This window comes from Larus michahellis, chromosome 4 (assembly GCF_964199755.1).
Source record: "Larus michahellis chromosome 4, bLarMic1.1, whole genome shotgun sequence".
NCBI classification, from domain to species: Eukaryota; Metazoa; Chordata; class Aves; order Charadriiformes; family Laridae; genus Larus; species Larus michahellis.
The window spans coordinates 94,652,356-94,670,418 of record NC_133899.1 but is presented as its reverse complement, the minus strand read 5'-3'; the positions used below and the strand labels follow the sequence as shown (position 1 = coordinate 94,670,418).

Sequence of the window (18,063 nt, the reverse complement as noted above, 5' to 3'; positions counted from 1 at the left end):
AAGTCCATGCTCCTGTAGGTGTCTGGGACCGCACCCCCAGCCTGGGGAGCTCTCGGAGCTGCTGGGGCACTGTCTCCCCGAGGACCACCACCTTTGCCTTTCGTGGCCTGTCTCAGCCCCATAGGGCTTGGATGCTGTGATCCCCTCTGGAGCAACGTGCTCTCTGCTCCTGTCTGGCCTTGCCATCCCTGAAGGCATGGTGGCCATTGGCAGTCCCAGTGGTGCAGTGAAACTGTCCCCAGGGGCCTCCTGGGCTCCTCGCTGCTTTTGCAGCTCTCTGCTGGGGAATGATCAGACCCTGTCGAGATGGTCCACAGAGGCCTAAAAATTTCAGGAGATCACTCATAGAAAAACAGGTTGTGGCTGCCTTTCAGGAGAAAGGGCCTTTCTACCTGAAGGTGCTTTGAGTTTGGGTCTCTCTAGGAGGCAGGTCTTGACACTGGATCAAATCACCACCTTAATGCAGAGATGTTCATTAAAACAAGCAGCCAGGACCATGCTTACAACCACTAAAGTCATACCTGCATCTGCATCTACATGGCCCGAGTTCCCACTTAGTCTCCATTTACCAGCCTGTGGGCTGGGCATAGAGCTCGCAAAATTGCTCAGTCCCACTTTCTCCACAGAAATCCACAAATCGGGCCACCTCCTCTACCAACTGCTAATAGTCACAGCTGGAAAAAGGAACAAAACTGAAAACATAGTTAATTTTGGTGGCTTTTGAACTCACATTTCTCTGCTTCTTATTGCGACAAGATTCTCCAAGCTTTGCCTAAAAATAAAACATCAACGAGGACAAAAGATTTGTTTTCAGTAAAACTATCCCCTCCCCTTTCAGGTTTCCACATAGCCAAGAAAAGCTTAAATATCTATGCGTGGGAGTGTATATATAGACTCTCTCTCTGTCTATTTATTTGTTGATGTGATATATACACAGTTTTTCATCAATCCTAAGCAATTTCCACACTTTGGTGCTGAGCGGATCCAAGCCCGCAAACAACCACTGCCTGACACAAGCCGTGGTGGCTGTGGGATAGCTCATGTTTCTCTGGTTTAACATCAGTCTCAGGTGATCCCCACAAGCACTGATGCTCATGTTGCTCAGTGGTTACAATCTGTGGTTTTTCTGTTCACTGAGTAACAATCTCTAATTCCTCCCACCAGGAACTTTGCTGCAAACTGATATATTTATTAGTAGCCCTTGTACATTTTTCTAAGGCCACCTGCTTTTTACAGCCAGAGCACTGAACTGTGCTGCCTTCCTAGCCTAATTTACTCTCAACATCCCAGTGCCAGGAACAAGCAGCGGAACAAGAGGAGGCTATACGAGCAGCAGGAAGAGGCTATACGAGTGGCAGGAGGAGGCTATATGATGCACCACTGCAGGGAATCCCAGCCCACAGGAAGCCCCGGCACGATGATGATGATGCACGATGCTGGCATGCTCAGGTGCCGTGTCCTCAGGACTGGGACCCGGGTGGCCAACGGTCCCCGCCAGAGCCAGCAATGGGGCCAGAAGTCAGACTTGGCACCCAGCAGCCCTGAAGCAGCACCAAAAAGGTTTTCCATTGCCTCCATCCATCCTAGGCCATGCCAATTTGGGTTGCCCAAGCGCTGTGAGTTGCCATCAGCAGCACGTCCTGCCCCTTGCCCCGGCCCCAAGCATTTAATGTCTATGCTGTTTTCGGGGGGAGGTCCAAACCACATTTCCCCCTCCTGCTCCAGCACCTGCAGCTCCGCTGGCAGCCATCCTCCCTTGCTTCCCCTTCCTCACCCTCGGGACAGCGGCAGCAGCCCTGCCCAGGGCTCTGCCTCCCCTCCCAGCACCCAACAACTGGTGAGGATAGCTTGTCTTCCACTTCCACATTTGCTCATTTCCCGTGATGGTCAGGAAGGAATTATTTAATTTTTTTAATCCCGCAGATGAGTGTGGTGGATGGATTTTGCCTTGCTCTGCCGCATGTCGGTCACCACAGCATCGGATGGCTCACAGCAGCAGACACAGCATGGGGAAGCCCTGGTTTCTGTTTGGGAGCTGCTCCTGCATGGTGGAGAGACGAGGCAGCTCCTGTCTGCCCCACAGGGCTTCTCTCCCTCCTCCGATCGCGGGGGCCACAGCCATCGCTGGCCACGGCTCTCTGCCGGGCCAAGCCACTGCTTAGGCTTCAAAGTTGGGTGGCAGTGAAACCCGTAGCTGGATTTTAGGTGAAGTGACCCCACAGCCCACTCTGAAATACAGATGGCTCCAGGTGGTGTGGGAGCCTCCACCAAGGGGCTCCCCACACCAGGGTTTTCCAGCTACTTGTGGGCCCAAGCCCCACGCTGGGGCCAACAAGGCCATCCCCGGCCGTGTTCCTGTTGTCTGTCCCCCTGGCTCCCAGCATTATCCTGGCAAACGCACACATGCATCTTCGGTCCCCCTGTCTTGCTTCAGCCTCGTCCCATGCCAGAACCGTCCTGGGAAGAGGAACTACTGAGCAAAAATAGGGGAAGTGAGCCTGTCCATATGGAAAGTCACAGCTTTCACAGCAGAAGCTGCTTTAACTGTTTATTCCCCAAAACACGCAGCAGCTGCCCTGTGCCGCTGAAACTGGGACTCAGCCAAGCATCAGCATCCCTGGGCAGAGCCGGCTCAGTACCACTGTGACCAGCTTCCCATGGCCCAGAAACCCCACGCAGGAGGTGCTTTTCCCAGCTGGGGCACTGCGGGCCCTGGGGGGAGGACAGGGGTGGGGTAGAGGGAGCTAGAGAGGGCCCTAATGTATGTTTGGGGGGGGGGGGGGGGGACACACCTGTGCCATGGGCTGGCTACCTCCAAACCCACCAGTGTCTGCCCCAGGGTCTTGGCCAGCCTCTTCCCCAAGACAGAAGGGAAACAAGCACCACACTGGCCCACCCCACTGAAACCACACTGCATGCCCTCCCTGCTTCCTCTCCTCACCTCTGACACAGAGGAAAGCCTTGGAGTCAGCAACAAAGTCCATGCAACAAAGGCCAGATGTCACCCCATCACGTAAGCAGGACCCCAGGGCAGTGGGGCTGGGGACAGATCCCTTGCACGGCACAAAGGAGCCAGGGTCACCCAGGGGCAGGGGGGATTCATCTGGGGTAGTCACCCAGCCATTGGTCGAGGGAGATTCCCCCAGTGAAATTCCCTGGGCATAGCGAAGAGCCGAAGGCAAGATTTCTCCCTGGCCCATCCCCAGCAGAGCAATTTCATGGGGACGGAGCTTTTGCAACAAGGGAGGCAATGAGCTCCGGGCACCTTTACTTTCTGCTCCCCGCCTGCTTGTCTCAGCTCCACTCAGTCATTTCTCACATTCATCAGTTCTCACTTCTCCTTTCCCTTTTGTTAATTCAACCCCCAAAAGGAGGAACCACCCCGCAGCTGCACCCCCAGACAGCTCATTTCCCCAGCTCCCGCCTCACTGCTCAGACGTCTGGCGAGGGTCCTGCGCCGGTTCAGCCATGGGCTGGGTGCTGTGCGGGCTCCTGCTCGCCTGGATGTCAGTGGCTGGGGTGAGAGGCGCTGAGTGGTCCCAGGAGCTCTCCTCCTCTGTGGGGTTTCCAGAGTGCAAGAGGGCCCTGAAGCTCCCAAGTCTGGAAGTCTTACCAGGGGGAGGCTGGGATAACCTCAGGAATTTGGATATGGGCAGAGTCATCAACCTGGGCTACTCGCTGTGCAAGACCACAGAAGATGGATCTTATATCATCCCAGATGAGATCTTCACTATCCCTCGCAAGCAGAGCAACCTGGACATCAACTCTGAGATCATCGAGTCCTGGAAAGATTACCAAAGCATCACCTCTGCCTCCATCAACCTGGAGCTGTCCCTCTTCTCCTCCATCAATGGCAAGTTCTCCTATGACTTCCACCGGACCAAGACCCACCAAGTGAAAGACCGTGCTGTCACCACCCGAGTGCAAGTCAGGAACCTGGTTTACACTGCCAAGATCGACCCAGGGGCGGTCCTGGACAAGGGCTTCAAGAAGCAGCTGCTGACAATTGCCAGCCACCTGGAGAATAACCAGACACGGATGGCTGATTTTCTGGCTGAGGTGCTGGTGCTTAACTATGGCACCCACACCATCACCTCCGTGGATGCCGGAGCCAGCTTGGTGCAGGAGGATCAGATCAAGGCAACCTTCCTGAAGGACAGCTGGGCCACCCGGAGTGCTGTCACCACCTCAGCTGGCGTGGCCTTCCACAGCATCATCGGTGTAAAAAGTGAGGAGTCCCTGGATGTCACCTCTGACCTCACCAAGCAGTATATGGGGAACCGCACCAATTCCAGGGTGGAGAGCATTGGCGGGACCCCCTTTTACCCAGGCATCACCCTCAAGACCTGGCAGGAGGGGATCAAAAACCAGCTGGTGGCTCTCGACCGCTCAGGGCTGCCCCTGTACTTTTTCATCAACCCCAGCACCCTGCCAGAGCTGCCCACCCCCACGGTGAAGAAGCTGGCCAGGCGAGTGGAGCTGGCTATTCGCCGCTACTACACCTTCAACACCTACCCAGGCTGCACCGATGCCACGTCAGCCAACTTCAACTTCCATGCCAATGCCGATGATGGGTCCTGCGAGGGTGCCATGACCAACTTCACCTTCGGGGGAGTCTTCCAGGAGTGTGCCAGGCTGGCCGGCCCCGACACCAGCACGCTGTGCCAGGGGCTGGAGCAGAGGAACCCACTTACTGGGGCTTTCTCCTGCCCCACCACCTACACTCCGGTGCTGCTGGGCGTGCAGGAGCGGGAGGAAGGCCACAGCCATCTGGAGTGCCACAAGAAGTGCACCCTGGGCATCTTCTGCCACCGCGAGTGCAGGGACGTCTTCTGGCTCTCCCGGGTGCAATTCAGCGCCTACTGGTGCGCTACGAGTGGGCCAGCGGCTCCAAACTCGGGCTATCTCTTTGGGGGGCTGTTCAGCGCCCACAGCGCCAACTCCATCACTGGTGCCCAGTCCTGCCCCTCAGGGTACTTTCCACTGAAGCTCTTCGACGAGCTCAGGGTGTGCGTGAGCCAGGATTACGAGCAGGGCAGCCAGTACGCGGTGCCCTTTGGGGGCTTCTTCAGCTGCCAGGCAGGGAACCCCTTGGCGGGGCGGCACCAGGGCACTGCCGAGGACCCCTATGCCAAGAGCTGCCCCCCAGGCTTCAGCCAGCACTTGGCGCTCATCAGCGATAGCTGCCAGGTGGAGTACTGTGTCCAGGCTGGCATCTTCACAGGGGGCTCACTGCCGCCCGCCCGCCTGCCACCCTTCACCCGGCCCCCCACCAACCTGCCGACCATCAACACTGTGCTGGTGAGCAGCGGGGATGGGGACAACACCTGGGTCAGGGACGGGCAGAGCCACGCGTGGCGGCTGGCCGGGCCAGAAGAGATGCAGCACGCAGCAGAGATGGTGAAGGGCCAGGGGCTGACGGGGGGCAAGATAGCTGGCGTCACCGTGGCAGTCCTGGCAGGGCTGGCCACCATCCTGGCAACGGTCTGCTACAGCCGCTGGAGGTACAAGGCGAGGGGGTACCGCGCGATGGGTGAAGGGAACAGTCTGGTGGCTGCAAGCCCTGAGGACAGCACGGTGCTGAGTGTGGGCGAGGGGTACCAGCAAGAGCCAGAGGGGCTGATGGCGTGAGCACTTCCCCTTCCCTGCAGTTGCCAGGCTACACCTTGTGCCCCAAACCCGGCCAAAGTCCCCTGCCCACCCCCCTTTTCCAGACGCAAAGCTACGCAGCACCAACAGCCCCCTGGCCTCACCCCCCCAGAGCCGAGGGTCCCTGTCCCCACAGAGGCCCCAGGCTCTCCCCTCCATGGGGCAACACATGCTCTCACCCTCCACCAGGCCCCCAAGCTCAGCCTTGAGCACCTGGGAGGCTCTGTGGCCCTTCAGATATCCCTCCCTAGCTGACCTCAGAGGCCAACTCCCAAGGTCAACCCACCACTGGGGCCCATCACGATGTCCCTCTGCCAGCCCCTGCACCTCCATGGCTGCATCCCCCTCCTCAAGCAGTGCTGGGCCTTTGCACCTTCAGAGATAAGTGAGGTTTCCCTCCACTGCAAGCCATGCCCCAGCTGTCCCCCCACCCCAAAACCAAAAAGAGGGGTCCCAGGGCCCTTCAACAAGCTGCTGGGGACACTGAGGTGCCCAAGGAGAAGGAAATCTGAGCACAGACACCTTCTTCCCCCCTCAAAAAGCCAGGGGAAGCTGTGCAAACCCCTACCCTCCCCTGACACACAGGAACACCAGCAGGACTTGCACGTCCACGGTGGAGACTTGCTGCTTGTAAAAACATTGGGTGGGGATGCCTGCTGGGGCCCGAGGCCTGGGAAAAGAGGTTCCAGCCCTCTGAGACCCCCAGCTACCACAGGCACGCAGGGCCAGCACAGACGCCATTAGCAATGCTTTGCCTCAGGGGAAAGGAGGGAGCAGAGGGGCCCCGTGGGGACGCACCGAGTTAGCCACTGATTTCTGCCCGTGGCAACCGAAGGGCAACCCCTGTCTCCATGTATATCTATCGGGATAGATATACACACGCATGCAGAGAGGCACGGATCAGTTTTATTTCAGCCAGCAACTAATTGCGTAGGCAACAGAGCATTAAAAAAAAAAAAAAAAGTCACATTGTAAAAAGACTGTGTCACATTAAGAGCCGTCAGGCCGGCAGCTGGGGAGGGTGGGTGACACCACCACCCCCCCTCCTCCCCCCCTTCCTCCCCCAGATCACGGGAGGGTTTTGCATAGCTCCAGCCAGGGTTTTTCTGCAGTGGGGGAAGCCCGGGGCTCGGGTGGAGGAGAAATCACAGTCCTGCAGCTCTCCCCTGGCTGCAGAGCTGCCTGAAAAGGGGTTTTCCGGGGGAGAGGTTTTCTCCCTTGAGGTAGAAAATAACGACCCATGCTAAGGACGGCTGGAGACAGACCGGTGCAAAGGGGCATCAGGGGGATGAGGGGTACCTGGCCCTCCCCATGGTGCCCCCTCACTTGCCTGGCCACACAGACGACGGACAGAAGACAACAGAGAGGCCAAGCCGTGCAGGGACAGCAAGCGTCCCCTGCCATCCGCTTTATTGACCCCCCCTCCCCATGGGGCAGCCAGCTGGGGGCCATGCGTCCCCGGGCTAGGGAGAGGAAAAACAGCGACGACAACAGAACCGTGCACAGCAGGACAGGTCCCCCTCCCACACCGCCGTCCCCTGGGACAGAGGGCGAGGTGACCCCCCCAGGAAAACAGGAGAGGAATGCAACAAAACAGGCTGGGAGGCCACAGTCCCCCAGGGAGCACCAGTGCGGGGCTGGGGGCAGCCAAGGCAGCAGCAGGTGCTGCCCCTGATTCCACTCTCCAATGCTGGGGGTCCTATGGGACAGGGGCATGAGCACAGCCAGCCCCCAGGGCAGCCCCCAAGGCCGTGGCCACCTGCCCGGCACCTCATCACAAGAGGGTCTGAAAGGGCCTCTGTGAAGTCCCCTGGGGGCTGGCAGGGACCCAAGATGCCATGCAACAACCCCTCCCTTGCCCCCGTCACCCACACTCCCTTCCCCATGCCAACCCCCCCGCCCCAGCCCAGAACTGCTGTGCCAACCCACCGCCAGCAGCGGCCTCCTCCCAGCCCCACAAGGGACCTCTGCGGATGGTGCTGGCACGCAGCAGGAAGGGGAACGGAGCCCACCACACCTGTGTCTGGCCCCCCAGGGACCCACAGGTGACAGCCCCACTGTGAGGCACTGACCCCTTTGGGGCTGGGAGGGGTCCCCAGAGTAGGGGAACGGCACTGCCCCTGTTCCGTCTCCTCCCCGAGCGCCACTGGGCGCAGTCCCCAGTCCAGCCGCAGCATCCCATTCTCCCAGCCCCCAGGCCACCTCCCAGAACGCCACCACCTATATGTACATATATACGACAAAACCCCAAAACACGAGGTATATAAAAATTCAACGCGGGGACGCCCCCATACGAACAGTTCAAGGAACTATGGGGCAGGGGGGAGACAGGCCAGTAAACATGTCCCCCCCCCCCCCCCAACTTTCTACCACCCACAGCCCCCTACCCGGCTGGGGCGGGGGCAGCCCAGATAAGGGGACCCTGCAGGGCACAGCTCAGACATAGCCAGGAGGAGAAGGGCGCACGGGACTGGGGGGCCAGCTGAGGCAGACCGTGCCCCCGCCCCCAGCCTCCATGGACACAGGAGACCAGTGGGGAGGTACCGGACAAGACAAACAAACAAATAAATGGCTGAGGGACGAGGCAGAGTGAGGGGGACTCCCACGATCCCCCCACTCCCACCCCAGGCCAGGTCCCAGCCACAGGTGGGTGTCAGGGGCACCGGGCCAGGCTGGGACCGTGGGACGGATGCGGAGGGAGGGGCAGCCTGGCACCCCCCAAGCCCTCAGCATGGCAGCAGCAGGGATAGGACACTGGCCAGACAGAAGCGCCAAGCCGGCGAAGCCCCGCGGCTCTGTGGGGGGAGGCTCCCTTCGCAGGGGAGTGAAGGGGCTGGTCAAAAGGACCTTCTCCCGCGTCCCCAGACTGGAGATGCTCCCGCTGGGTGGGTGCCACCGGGAGCAGGAAGCCCCAGGTGTCCCCTGCAAAGCCCTCCCCAGACGGGTTTCTCCAGCAGCTTTATCCTTGTGGGCGAGGACATGGGTGCCCCTTCCCTTGCCTCCCTGACGTGGTCTCAGTCCTTCTCCTGTGCCAGGCTCTCCTCCGTGATGCCCTGGGCCGCGAGCTCAGCGAGGACATTGTCCAGGTAGTTGATGTCAGGGTAGCCGTGGCCAGTGAGGTTGGAGCCAAACTCTGTCTTGTGGTGGATCTCGTTCCAGATCACCGTGTCTGACTCGCCTGTGGTGCTTGAAGTCCCGATGGCGAAGATCAAGCGCCGATCCCAGGCTACCAGCAGCAATTTCAGTACCTGTGGAGAGGAGAGATAGGGCAGGCAGCAAGGCAAACGCTGGGGGGAAGCACCCACTTCTGCTCAGGGCACACCTGATCATCCTGGTACACGCCGGCAATGTGGGCAACCCACCATCAAGCCCTCCCAGGGAGCTCAGGATCCCAGCATGGGGTCCTACCCCAACCAAAATAGTGGGACCAGGCTGCAGAGCTCTCCCAGCGCATAGGAACATCACTGGGCTCCTGCAGAGCATGCTGGATGGGCTACAGGGAAAACTTCCACCCAGATTTGATTGCATAAGCCCGATCTGCTTTTCCCCATGCTCCCAATAGCTACTCATTCCCTCTCCCCTGCGATATGCCCTTGAGCATGCCTTGGCCGGCAGGAGCCACCCGGGTGAGCCCCTCACCTTTCTGCCCTTCTCGCTGTCTGGCAGGTAGCAGTGCCGGGGGAAGCCGCGGGCAGTGAAGCTCTTCCCGGGGTTTGGATGCTCCGGTCCCTGTAGTGTGTGGAGTGGGAGAGGAACAAAACCCTTTTGGAGCTCAGAAGGATGCTCTGGGCACAAGGTAACCCCCCAACCTCAGTGGATGTAGAGATGCTTGCTGCTGTGCTGGGCGACCACGCTCCAGCATGGTGGCCCTAAATGCCACTGTCCCCCTTGCCACCAAGCAGATGGGGCCAACACTTTCATGTAGATGTACTCCAGACTTCCCACAACATCCTTATGGACACATCTCCCAAGACATTGTTGAATCCAGAGCCCTGAGTCAAAGCACGAGCTGCAGCATGACCCAGGGGTGACGCAGCAGCGACAAGGGCCACCAGCCCCCACATGGGACCATCCATGTACCCCCCTGGGCCCAAGGCCAGGCCGTACCTGCACCCCTGGGGGGATGTTGTAGATGATGCGGATGGTTTTGCAGTCAGAGTGGCCAGGCAGCGCATGAGGGATGATGTGATACTCCATCTTTCCCGGGGGCTGTGTCCCCGTCTTCACCCCATAGATGGTTTTGCAGGTGGGACACTGGAGGCTCCCATCCTGAGAGCAGGAAAAGAAGGGAGCATAATGAAACCTGTATCCTCCAGCACCGCGCCAGACTGGGCACTTTGTCCCTGAGCAGCACTGAATGCCGTTCTCATCATGAAAGCGGCAATTTCAAATACACTCAGGAAGCAGGAGGTAGGGCTGGGAGAATTTGCTACAGAGACCTAACATTATCCAAAAAACTGAGGTCTGCGTTTCTTTTCCTCATCAGTTTTACAGTCCTCACTACTTTCCCTACCTCTGTTTTGGGGTTGTTTGTTTATTTTTCAAAGAGGGAAAGATAATAAATATTAAAAAAAAACAAGCAACATGAAACACATTTTCCTGGGAATGTCGAGCATAAGGGCCATTTGCAGGGGGCTCAGCAAAGCCCACCTGTGGCTGGAAAAGCACAGCCCAGTGCCAGATAGCTCTGCTCAAACATGCAGGGATCACAGTTCATCACCACTAACCCTGGGAAGGAAAGCAAGGACATAAAACTGGGCATAGTCGGGGGAAAAACACCTACGCAGCCCTGTATTCTGATTTAGCCGTCCCAGAGTGCTTGCCGCTGATAAAAAATTAAACTCTCCATCAGGGCGGAGAGGTCAGAGTCCTCCAGGGCAGCAGGACTCAAGCACTGAGGGCAGGTGGAGGCCAGCGCAGGTTGCTAAGCCAGGGGCTCGGACATCCCTCAGGTCTGCAGCTTTGCACCTTGTTGCCATTGTTGTACATAGCGACCAGGCAGTGGAGGTGGAAGACGTGGCCGCATTTCACCAGCTTCCCCACCAGGTCGGGCTTGATGGCCGGCTGGGGTCCCTTGTAGCCGGAGGGTGCAGAGAGGCGTTCCATGCAGATGGTGCAGTCCTGCACGGAAGGGAGGAGAGAGTCAGATGGATGGATGCAGCTGGAGTCTCACCAAGAACATGGGGCTGATGAGCTGCCCTGCTCTTGTCCAGGGACCAGCACCCACCCCTGGTCCCGTGCCATCACCCTGGGCCACCGCAGGGGCCAGCCAGCACATGCATGCAGCACACAGCCCCTCTTCAGAGAGGGACAGGGCAGAGCCATGAGGGGTGGCGGGAGAAGCCTGCATGGCATGGGGGCATCGCCCGTGTCCCCAGTCGCTCTTCCCAGAGCAAAGCACCCTGGGGAGACCCCGGCGCAACCCCCACTGCTCGCACCTCATCCGGTGGATGCCGCACCTTCTGCAGGTATTTTTTCAGTACCTCCTCCGGGGTTTTGCCTGCAGGAGAGCAAGAGTCAGAGGCGCTGGAGGGCAGCGTGGGGGAAACCCACTGCTGGGGGCAGCAGGAGGGGGATGGGGGAGACAGGGGAACCAGGTAGGGAAGGGGAGACAGGAACAGGGGCCAAGCAGCAAAGTGCCTCTCACCCTTCTTGGCCTGTTTCTTGGTGGTCTTGCGGCAGGTGTGGGAGATGCCGGGGATGGACTGGATCTCGCTTTTGCTGACTGGTGGGGGGTGCAGCACCAGCTTGGGGGGCCGTGTCAGGCAGACGGGCAGCCCAGCTGCACTCATTAGGATCCCTGTGATCCCTAGGTGAGGGGGTTCGAAATGGCACTGAGGAACCAGCGCCACACCAAACCCCAGATGTTCTCCCAAAAAACCACCCTGCTGGGGCTGACTTCACCCGGGGAGACAAGCACCGTGGGCACCAGCCCCATCCTCACCTGCCAGCGCTGGGTTGACGGGACTGGAGCCAGTGAGGTTCTTCACGGGGACGGTGGGGACTCTGTGAAGAGCCAGCAGAGACCACGTCAGGGCCAGCAGCAGGCACCCACGTCCCCACAGCCCCCAGGGGCCAGAAGGGGCCAGACAATAGTTGCCTGAGCAACTGCACGGGCCCTGGCTGGAAACAGAGAATCCCCCCGACGGGGCGACGTGCCCCCCCCCCCCCCGCCGCCTTTTCTCTTGCTCTTTAGAAACCCTGCCTGCGTCTCCATTCACGGCTCCTTTTTGTCACCGCTCCCTGGGCTGGTCTGTTGTTTTTTTCCCCCCTCTTTTCTCCTTCGGCCACGTCGCTGCCACAGCTCTTTCCCCCGCCTCCCCTTGGGGCTGTCTTCCATGGGAAAGTTTCCCAGCGGATCATAAGCGGAGGGAAGGGGGAGGATGGAGAGGGAGAGGAAAGGGGCCAGGCTGCAACAGAAGGCTGACGGCAGAGCCAGACAAAGAGGAGAAACAAGCTCATTAACTGCCCACCCCCTCAAAAAAAAAAAGTGTCTTTGGAGGGTGGGGGTCTGGAGGGACCCCTTCTCATGGGGCCTGAATAGGTTTTTCTTTGGGTCTTTTGCAGTCCCCCACCCATCCCCTGCCACCAAGAGAAAGAGCAGCCTCAGCCTCCTCATTGAGATGCAGGAGCCACGCCATCCCCACTCCAGTCGCCAGGCACCCGCGGGGAAGGTGAGGGGCCCAGCAGAGCCCTCCACCCACAGGAGGTTAGGGACCGCCGAGGTCCATCTCCAACCAGGCTCAGGGGGAGCTGCAGTGGCCCCTCTGTGCCCCAGGGAGGGGGAAGAAAAAAAAATCGCGCTGCCCCCTTTTCCCCCCAACTACCCTCTCGCTCGCACACGGCATGACTCACCCAGAGGCGATGAGCACCCGGGACTGGGCAATGGCCAGGCGCTGGAGGTGGTTGCGGTTCAGGGTGCCAAGGCCAGGACGGGATGCCTTGCCACTGCCGGTGCCGGGGGGGCTGGCGTTGGAGCTGGCCGAGCTCAAGGCGGGCGTGCTGGCTGCCTGACGCCGGCTCCCTTGGGCTGCCAGTGGCTTCAGTGAGCCACGCACTGCGGCCATACTGTCAGGCGCCTTGGTCCCTGGGGCCGGCGCTGGGGCTTTGGGGGCAGCAGGTGGCACAGCAGGGGCTTTGCGGGACTGCAGGGTGGCAGTGCCGGGACCAGCGGCTGACACAGTGGCTTTGACGCTCATGACCAGGAGGCACTGGGGACAGGCGCAGGCAGGGACCGGGGGGGCTGCCGCTGCCCCAGGGCTGGCTGGCCAGGACTGTGACTTGGGCAGGGTGCCTGAGACCAGGGGGTAGACCATGTCAAGGCGACGACGGACGCGTCGCTTGCGCTGGGTCTGACGGTTGATCTGGCCCATGGTGGCAAAATCGATGACGTAGCAGAAGCCAATGGCACTTAGGTCCACCCAGGGGTGCTGCTTCTCATAGGCGCGCTGGATGGTGATGCCCACATCCATGTCGTACGGTGTCCAGGACCCACTGTCGTTCTCCCACTCCCACACGACTCCCTTGCCTGGTGCTGATGATGGGTCATAGTAGCTGCGCCGGACAGGACGGATAGTGCCTGAGGGAGGGTGAGAGATGCCGTCAGACCCTGGCGCCGGCACTCACCTGCGGGCGGGGAGTGAAACCACTCCAACCTGCCCCGCCAGTGCTGTTCTGCAAGGGGACAGGATAGCTTTCCAGCTCAGCTGTTGTCCCCACCCTGCTGGGGGACTGGTGTGCCTTGGTTTCCCCAGGACGCTGCCTGCAAGCTGCCTGGCTGCTGGCACACCCGAAGGGCTGGGGAGCCCCTGGGCTGTACGCGCACGGAACTGGGTGCACCTCCAGTGTGATGGGGGTGAGAGAAGGGCAGATTTCACCCCGTCAGTCTACAGTGGCAGCCGCCCTCCCAGCCCTAGCGTGCAGCCACTCAGCCCTGATGGGGAAACACAGAACCACAAGCTTGGCCGCTCCAACCTGCTCCGAGGGGTCTTCCATGGGAGCCCAATGACACCAGGAGTGTAGGCACCGGACTCCTGTAGTGCCCTGTCTGCCTCTCAGCTCCAGACCAGGACAGGGGAATAAAAGATTTAAGGAGCAGCTCTGAGCCCCGCCGTGGTGACATGCGCAGGGGATCAGGGCTTGCACCAGGCCCACCGTCTGCAGCTGACAAACCGGCCCACAACGAAAACCCAGCCCATGGCACAGGGAAAATACCCATGAGGCTGAGCAAAGGAGTGTGAGCAGGGGCCCATGCCCAGCTCCTGCTCCACCATCAGCGAGCATTAAGAGTGAGATGAGAGCACAAAGCACGGAGGCTTTGTGGCTTGCATCCTTATTTTTGCTAGGCGTTTCCTTTCCCACTGCTCCCAGTCAACTAAGATGCATTCAAAGCACGACGCAAATTTTGGAAACTCCTACAATGAGGAGAAAGCCTTCCTCTTTGGGATGTTTCACGGCACAACAGGGCTGGCTGAGCATGGCCAAGCTCAGCCTCGTGGCCCATCCTGAGCATATGATGAGTGCCCAGTTGTTTGGTTAATAGGTGGGATGAGCTCAGGAGCATTGCTGCCTCCATGCTCTTCTGCAAAACCCCATGGCTTGGCCCCACTGCCAGAGGTAGGAACAAGAAAGCTCAAAGGGAAGAAATAATAAGACTGCTTCTTCAGCTTTTCACCACGTGTCTTGTAAAGCCTGTGAGAATTTCAGTCCCCTTTCACCCCCACCGTCGGTCCCCACACAGGACTGCTTCCCACAAAAAAAGTGGGCCAAAACGGAAAAGCTGTTTATTAGCACTAGTGACAGGCACACATCAAGCACCCTGTTTTGGAGAACAAGCTGCAACTGGACCCCAGGCAATCCAGGCCACCCATCCTGCAAAGGGGCACCCAGGGGAGAAAATCCGCTGGCGCTGGCAGCACAAAGTGCAGCCGGAGGGGAGCAGGGCAGTGATTTATCCTAATCCGGCGCGAGGTGGGGAGGGAGGCAGTGACGGCATGCGGCATCTGGCGGTCCCCGGGCGGCGGTGTGGGAACGCCGTGCGTCCCCCCAGCCCAGCACGGCCAGCCCGCCTCCCATTCAGCACGGGAAGAAAAGGGACAATAGCTATTCAGGGCCTGCCAGGGTCGCGACCCCCCCAAATCAGAACTGTTTAATGACCCAAAATACCAACATCCCCAGCAACCCAGAGAGAGACAGAACAATCCCCCTTTCAGGCCTCCTCCCCAGGCGACAATAGCCCTCAGAGGCTGGCCCCCAGCCCCGCCGCAGAGGTCCCTTGTCCCCACACCCCTAGGCAGGGGAGGGTCCCCACCAGCCCCCAGGGCTGCTGGGGGAAGGAAGACAAAGGAGAATATCTGGCACCCCACTGCACCCAGCACCCCCTGTCCCAGAGATAAGGGACATTGGCTGGTCCCCTTCCCACAGCCATCATGGGGGTGTTGGGGGGACACAAATCCCCTGTGCCAGGCTCTCCCCCACGGGTGCCTGTGTCCCACATCCCAGACACTCCTAGGGCTGTAAGCACCCCATCACCTTGGGAATCACTCCACACCACCATCACCCTGGGGACCCCTGTGCCTGCTCATTGCCCCCACACCCACAAATACCCACCTTTACCTGTCCAAGCTACCATCCTGGGGAGCCCCCACCTGCCTGTGTGCTCCCTGAGCAGATCCCACCTGCTTATGCCCCCACCCTGGGCACCCCCATCACTGCCATGACCCAGGGCAGGATTTGGCCCCCGAGCGCCATACAACACCTGGGCTTTAGGGTTGATGGCGGCCAGAGGTAGCACAGGGGAAGCTGGGCATGGCACGGTAGGGCCCTGGGAAGGGTCTGCAGGGGACAGGCTCCGTGCACGAAGGGACCGTGGGCCAGGAGAGGAAAAGGCCGTAGCATGCAATAGGGTCCAGAGAGGTGCAGCAGGACCCCATAAGAGTCCAGGAACGCGCAGGCAGGACCGGGCAGCACAGGATATGGCAAGCACCTGGGGACCAGGCAGGATGGCATAATGCAAGCAGCAGAAAACTCTGGGCAGCATGGGCTTGGGCAGGAGTGTGGGACTGGGCAGCTAGAAGCAGAGCTATGCAATTCCAGGGCAGGCAGAGCCGGGTAGTGCAGGGTAGGATGGGACCAGACAATGCAATCCAGGATCAGGCAGCACAGCCAGCAACGCAATGGGAGAGCGGGCGATGGGACATAAGGCAGGGCAAGGCAGCACAACGCAATACGGGGCCTGGGGAAGGCAGCGCGGTACAGCCCAGCTCCAGATCAGGCCGTGCAATGCAGCACAGGCCCCAGCAGCACAACGTTGTGCAACACTGTGCAATGCAATTCCAGGTCAGGCAGTGCTGTGCAATACCAGACCTGGCAGCAAAGCACCGCACGGTGCAACTCTGCGCCAACCACCGCCATGCAACAAGGACCTGGAAACACAGCGCAAATCCAGATCAGCCGTGTCAGGCAGGAAAGCACCTGACCCGGGCAAGGCAGCGGGGGCCTGGCGCTGCCACCCTGTGCACCGTGGTGCAGGGACTGGGCAGAGCGGCCGGACGGGACCCGGGAGCACAGCGCGGAGCAGGGACACGGCGGAGCGGGGCGCGCGGAGCGGTGCGGGGCCGGGCAGTGCGGAAAGGCACGGCACGGTGCGGGGCAACTCCCCAGCGGGCAGCAAGCGCTGTGCGATGCCGGGCACCGCGGCGCTGAGCAACGCGGGGCCAGGGCGGGGAGTCCGGTGGGGCGGGCGGGCCGGGCCGCAGGCACCCGGCGACGCGAAGCAGCGCATAAGCGACGCGGAGCCCGGCGCAGGGCCCAGCCGGGACGGGGGTCGGCCCCCCGCGGTGTGACTCACCGGTGTCCTGGCGGAACTGGTGCATGGACTGCAGGTCGATGATGTAGGGCGCCAGGCGGCTGTCGGCTTGGCCCAGCACCACGCTGCCGCCCGCTCGCGGCCCGGCGCGGGCCACCGCCTCGATGTGGTGGCTGACGGCCGGGCTGTAGGGCCGCCACCGCCCGTGCTCGTTCAGCCATTCCCACACCACCACGGCCGAGGCCAGCAGCATGGCTCCGCCGCCTCCCCCGGCTCCGGCTCCGCTGGCCGCCGCAGACGCCCCCCGGCCGCTGCAGCCCGCCCCGGCGGCACTCGCATGCTCGGCGCGGCGCAGGGCTCTGCCCCCGCCCCGGGGCCGGCCGCCGAGCGGGCGCGGAGGCGAGGCCGCCCCTCAGCGCCGCGGGGCCGCAGCGCCGCTCCCCGGGCGGCGGCGGGAGGCGACTCCGCCCCGCCCCGCCCCGCCCCTGACGTCACCGCGCCGGCCCCGGCCCGGCGGCACCGAGCGCCCCGGCGGGGGGAGCGCGGCCGGGACGAACCATTCCCGCCGCGGGGGGGGCCGGGCGCGGCTCGGCACTGCGCACCCCACGGGCTCCGTATCCTCCCCGGGACCCCCGGTGCCCCCGCGCTCCCACCCGGCACCCCTCCCAGTGCCCCCCGCACCTCGCCCGGGACCCCTCCCAGTGCCCCCTGCACCCCTACCCGGCACCCCCGGGACCCCCGCGCTCCCACACCCCTCACCGAGGCAGCAGGCCGGGTGCTGAGACAGAGCCCCCTGCGCGCCTGTCCCTCTGCGCCGCCCCCGCCCCAAGCCCACCGCCGTTGGGGATCAGGGTGTTGGGGGTCACGTGCCCGACAGCGAAACGTGGCCCGAGTGCTTTCACCATTCCCTTCTCTGGCGACTGCCCCTGGCCATGGCCCCTGGTGCACAAAAATGGGTTCAAAGCCCCAAATCACCATGTGCCTCGAGGAACACCCAGGCCATAACCCCTGCTCCCACACCCCAGCTCTCCCAGCTGCCTGCTGCGGTTTAGTTTCCTTGGGAACTGTTTTTTTGGGAGATTTCACGCAGCTTCAGCCCGACGTGAGGCTGCGAATCCTTCAGGATGCTCCTCCAACTTAGGCGTGCCTTGGCAGCCCAGTGGCTTTGCTGTGCAAGCCGAAACCAGTGCCACCAAAACCCGCGTGCTCCCGCTGGTGGTGTGACACAGATGCTCTGCTTTATGGTGACTCCCGGGACCAGAGCAGCCAGTGCTGTCCCTTCCCCACAGCCCCCAAAGAACTTCATCCTGAGCTTGTTCTTTTGCCAAGCACCACCCCAGGGCAGCCCCCAACGGCAGGATGTTGGTCACAGCCAAGTGCCAGCGTCAGGTCTCACCTCATTTAATGCTCCTGTGCTGACACACAAAACGCTAATTTGCCTGGATGTTAAACAAAACACCCACCATTGCCCGGTTTGGAGAGAACTGTGCAAATTGCACCCGTGTCCCACGTGCAGGGATTCCCCAGCACCTGCAAATCCCCTGGTCCATGGCCTGTGTCAGCTCAGAGAGTGACTCATGCCCAGGACGTGAGCTCCGTGGCTGGTG

The 18,063-nt window shown here is 61.0% G+C and overlaps 2 protein-coding genes across 2 annotated transcripts; one reads left to right on the top strand and one right to left on the bottom strand.

The window, feature by feature from the left end:
* The first annotated feature begins 3,425 nt into the window (after window positions 1–3,425).
* On the top strand, window positions 3,426–6,591 carry MPEG1 (macrophage expressed 1). Its single transcript, XM_074586762.1, has one exon. The coding sequence runs from the start codon at window positions 3,469–3,471 to the stop codon at window positions 5,629–5,631; it is 2,163 nt and encodes a 720-aa protein (XP_074442863.1). The 5' UTR covers window positions 3,426–3,468; the 3' UTR covers window positions 5,632–6,591.
* On the bottom strand, window positions 6,534–16,856 carry DTX4 (deltex E3 ubiquitin ligase 4). The gene is made up of 9 exons (XM_074586763.1): window positions 16,499–16,856; window positions 12,505–13,228; window positions 11,594–11,655; window positions 11,297–11,458; window positions 11,088–11,149; window positions 10,618–10,770; window positions 9,757–9,918; window positions 9,289–9,378; window positions 6,534–8,897 (listed from the first exon to the last, which is right to left on the bottom strand). The coding sequence occupies exons 1-9, from the start codon at window positions 16,707–16,709 to the stop codon at window positions 8,664–8,666; spliced, it is 1,860 nt and encodes a 619-aa protein (XP_074442864.1). The 5' UTR covers window positions 16,710–16,856; the 3' UTR covers window positions 6,534–8,663.
* Window positions 16,857–18,063: the final 1,207 nt, after the last annotated feature.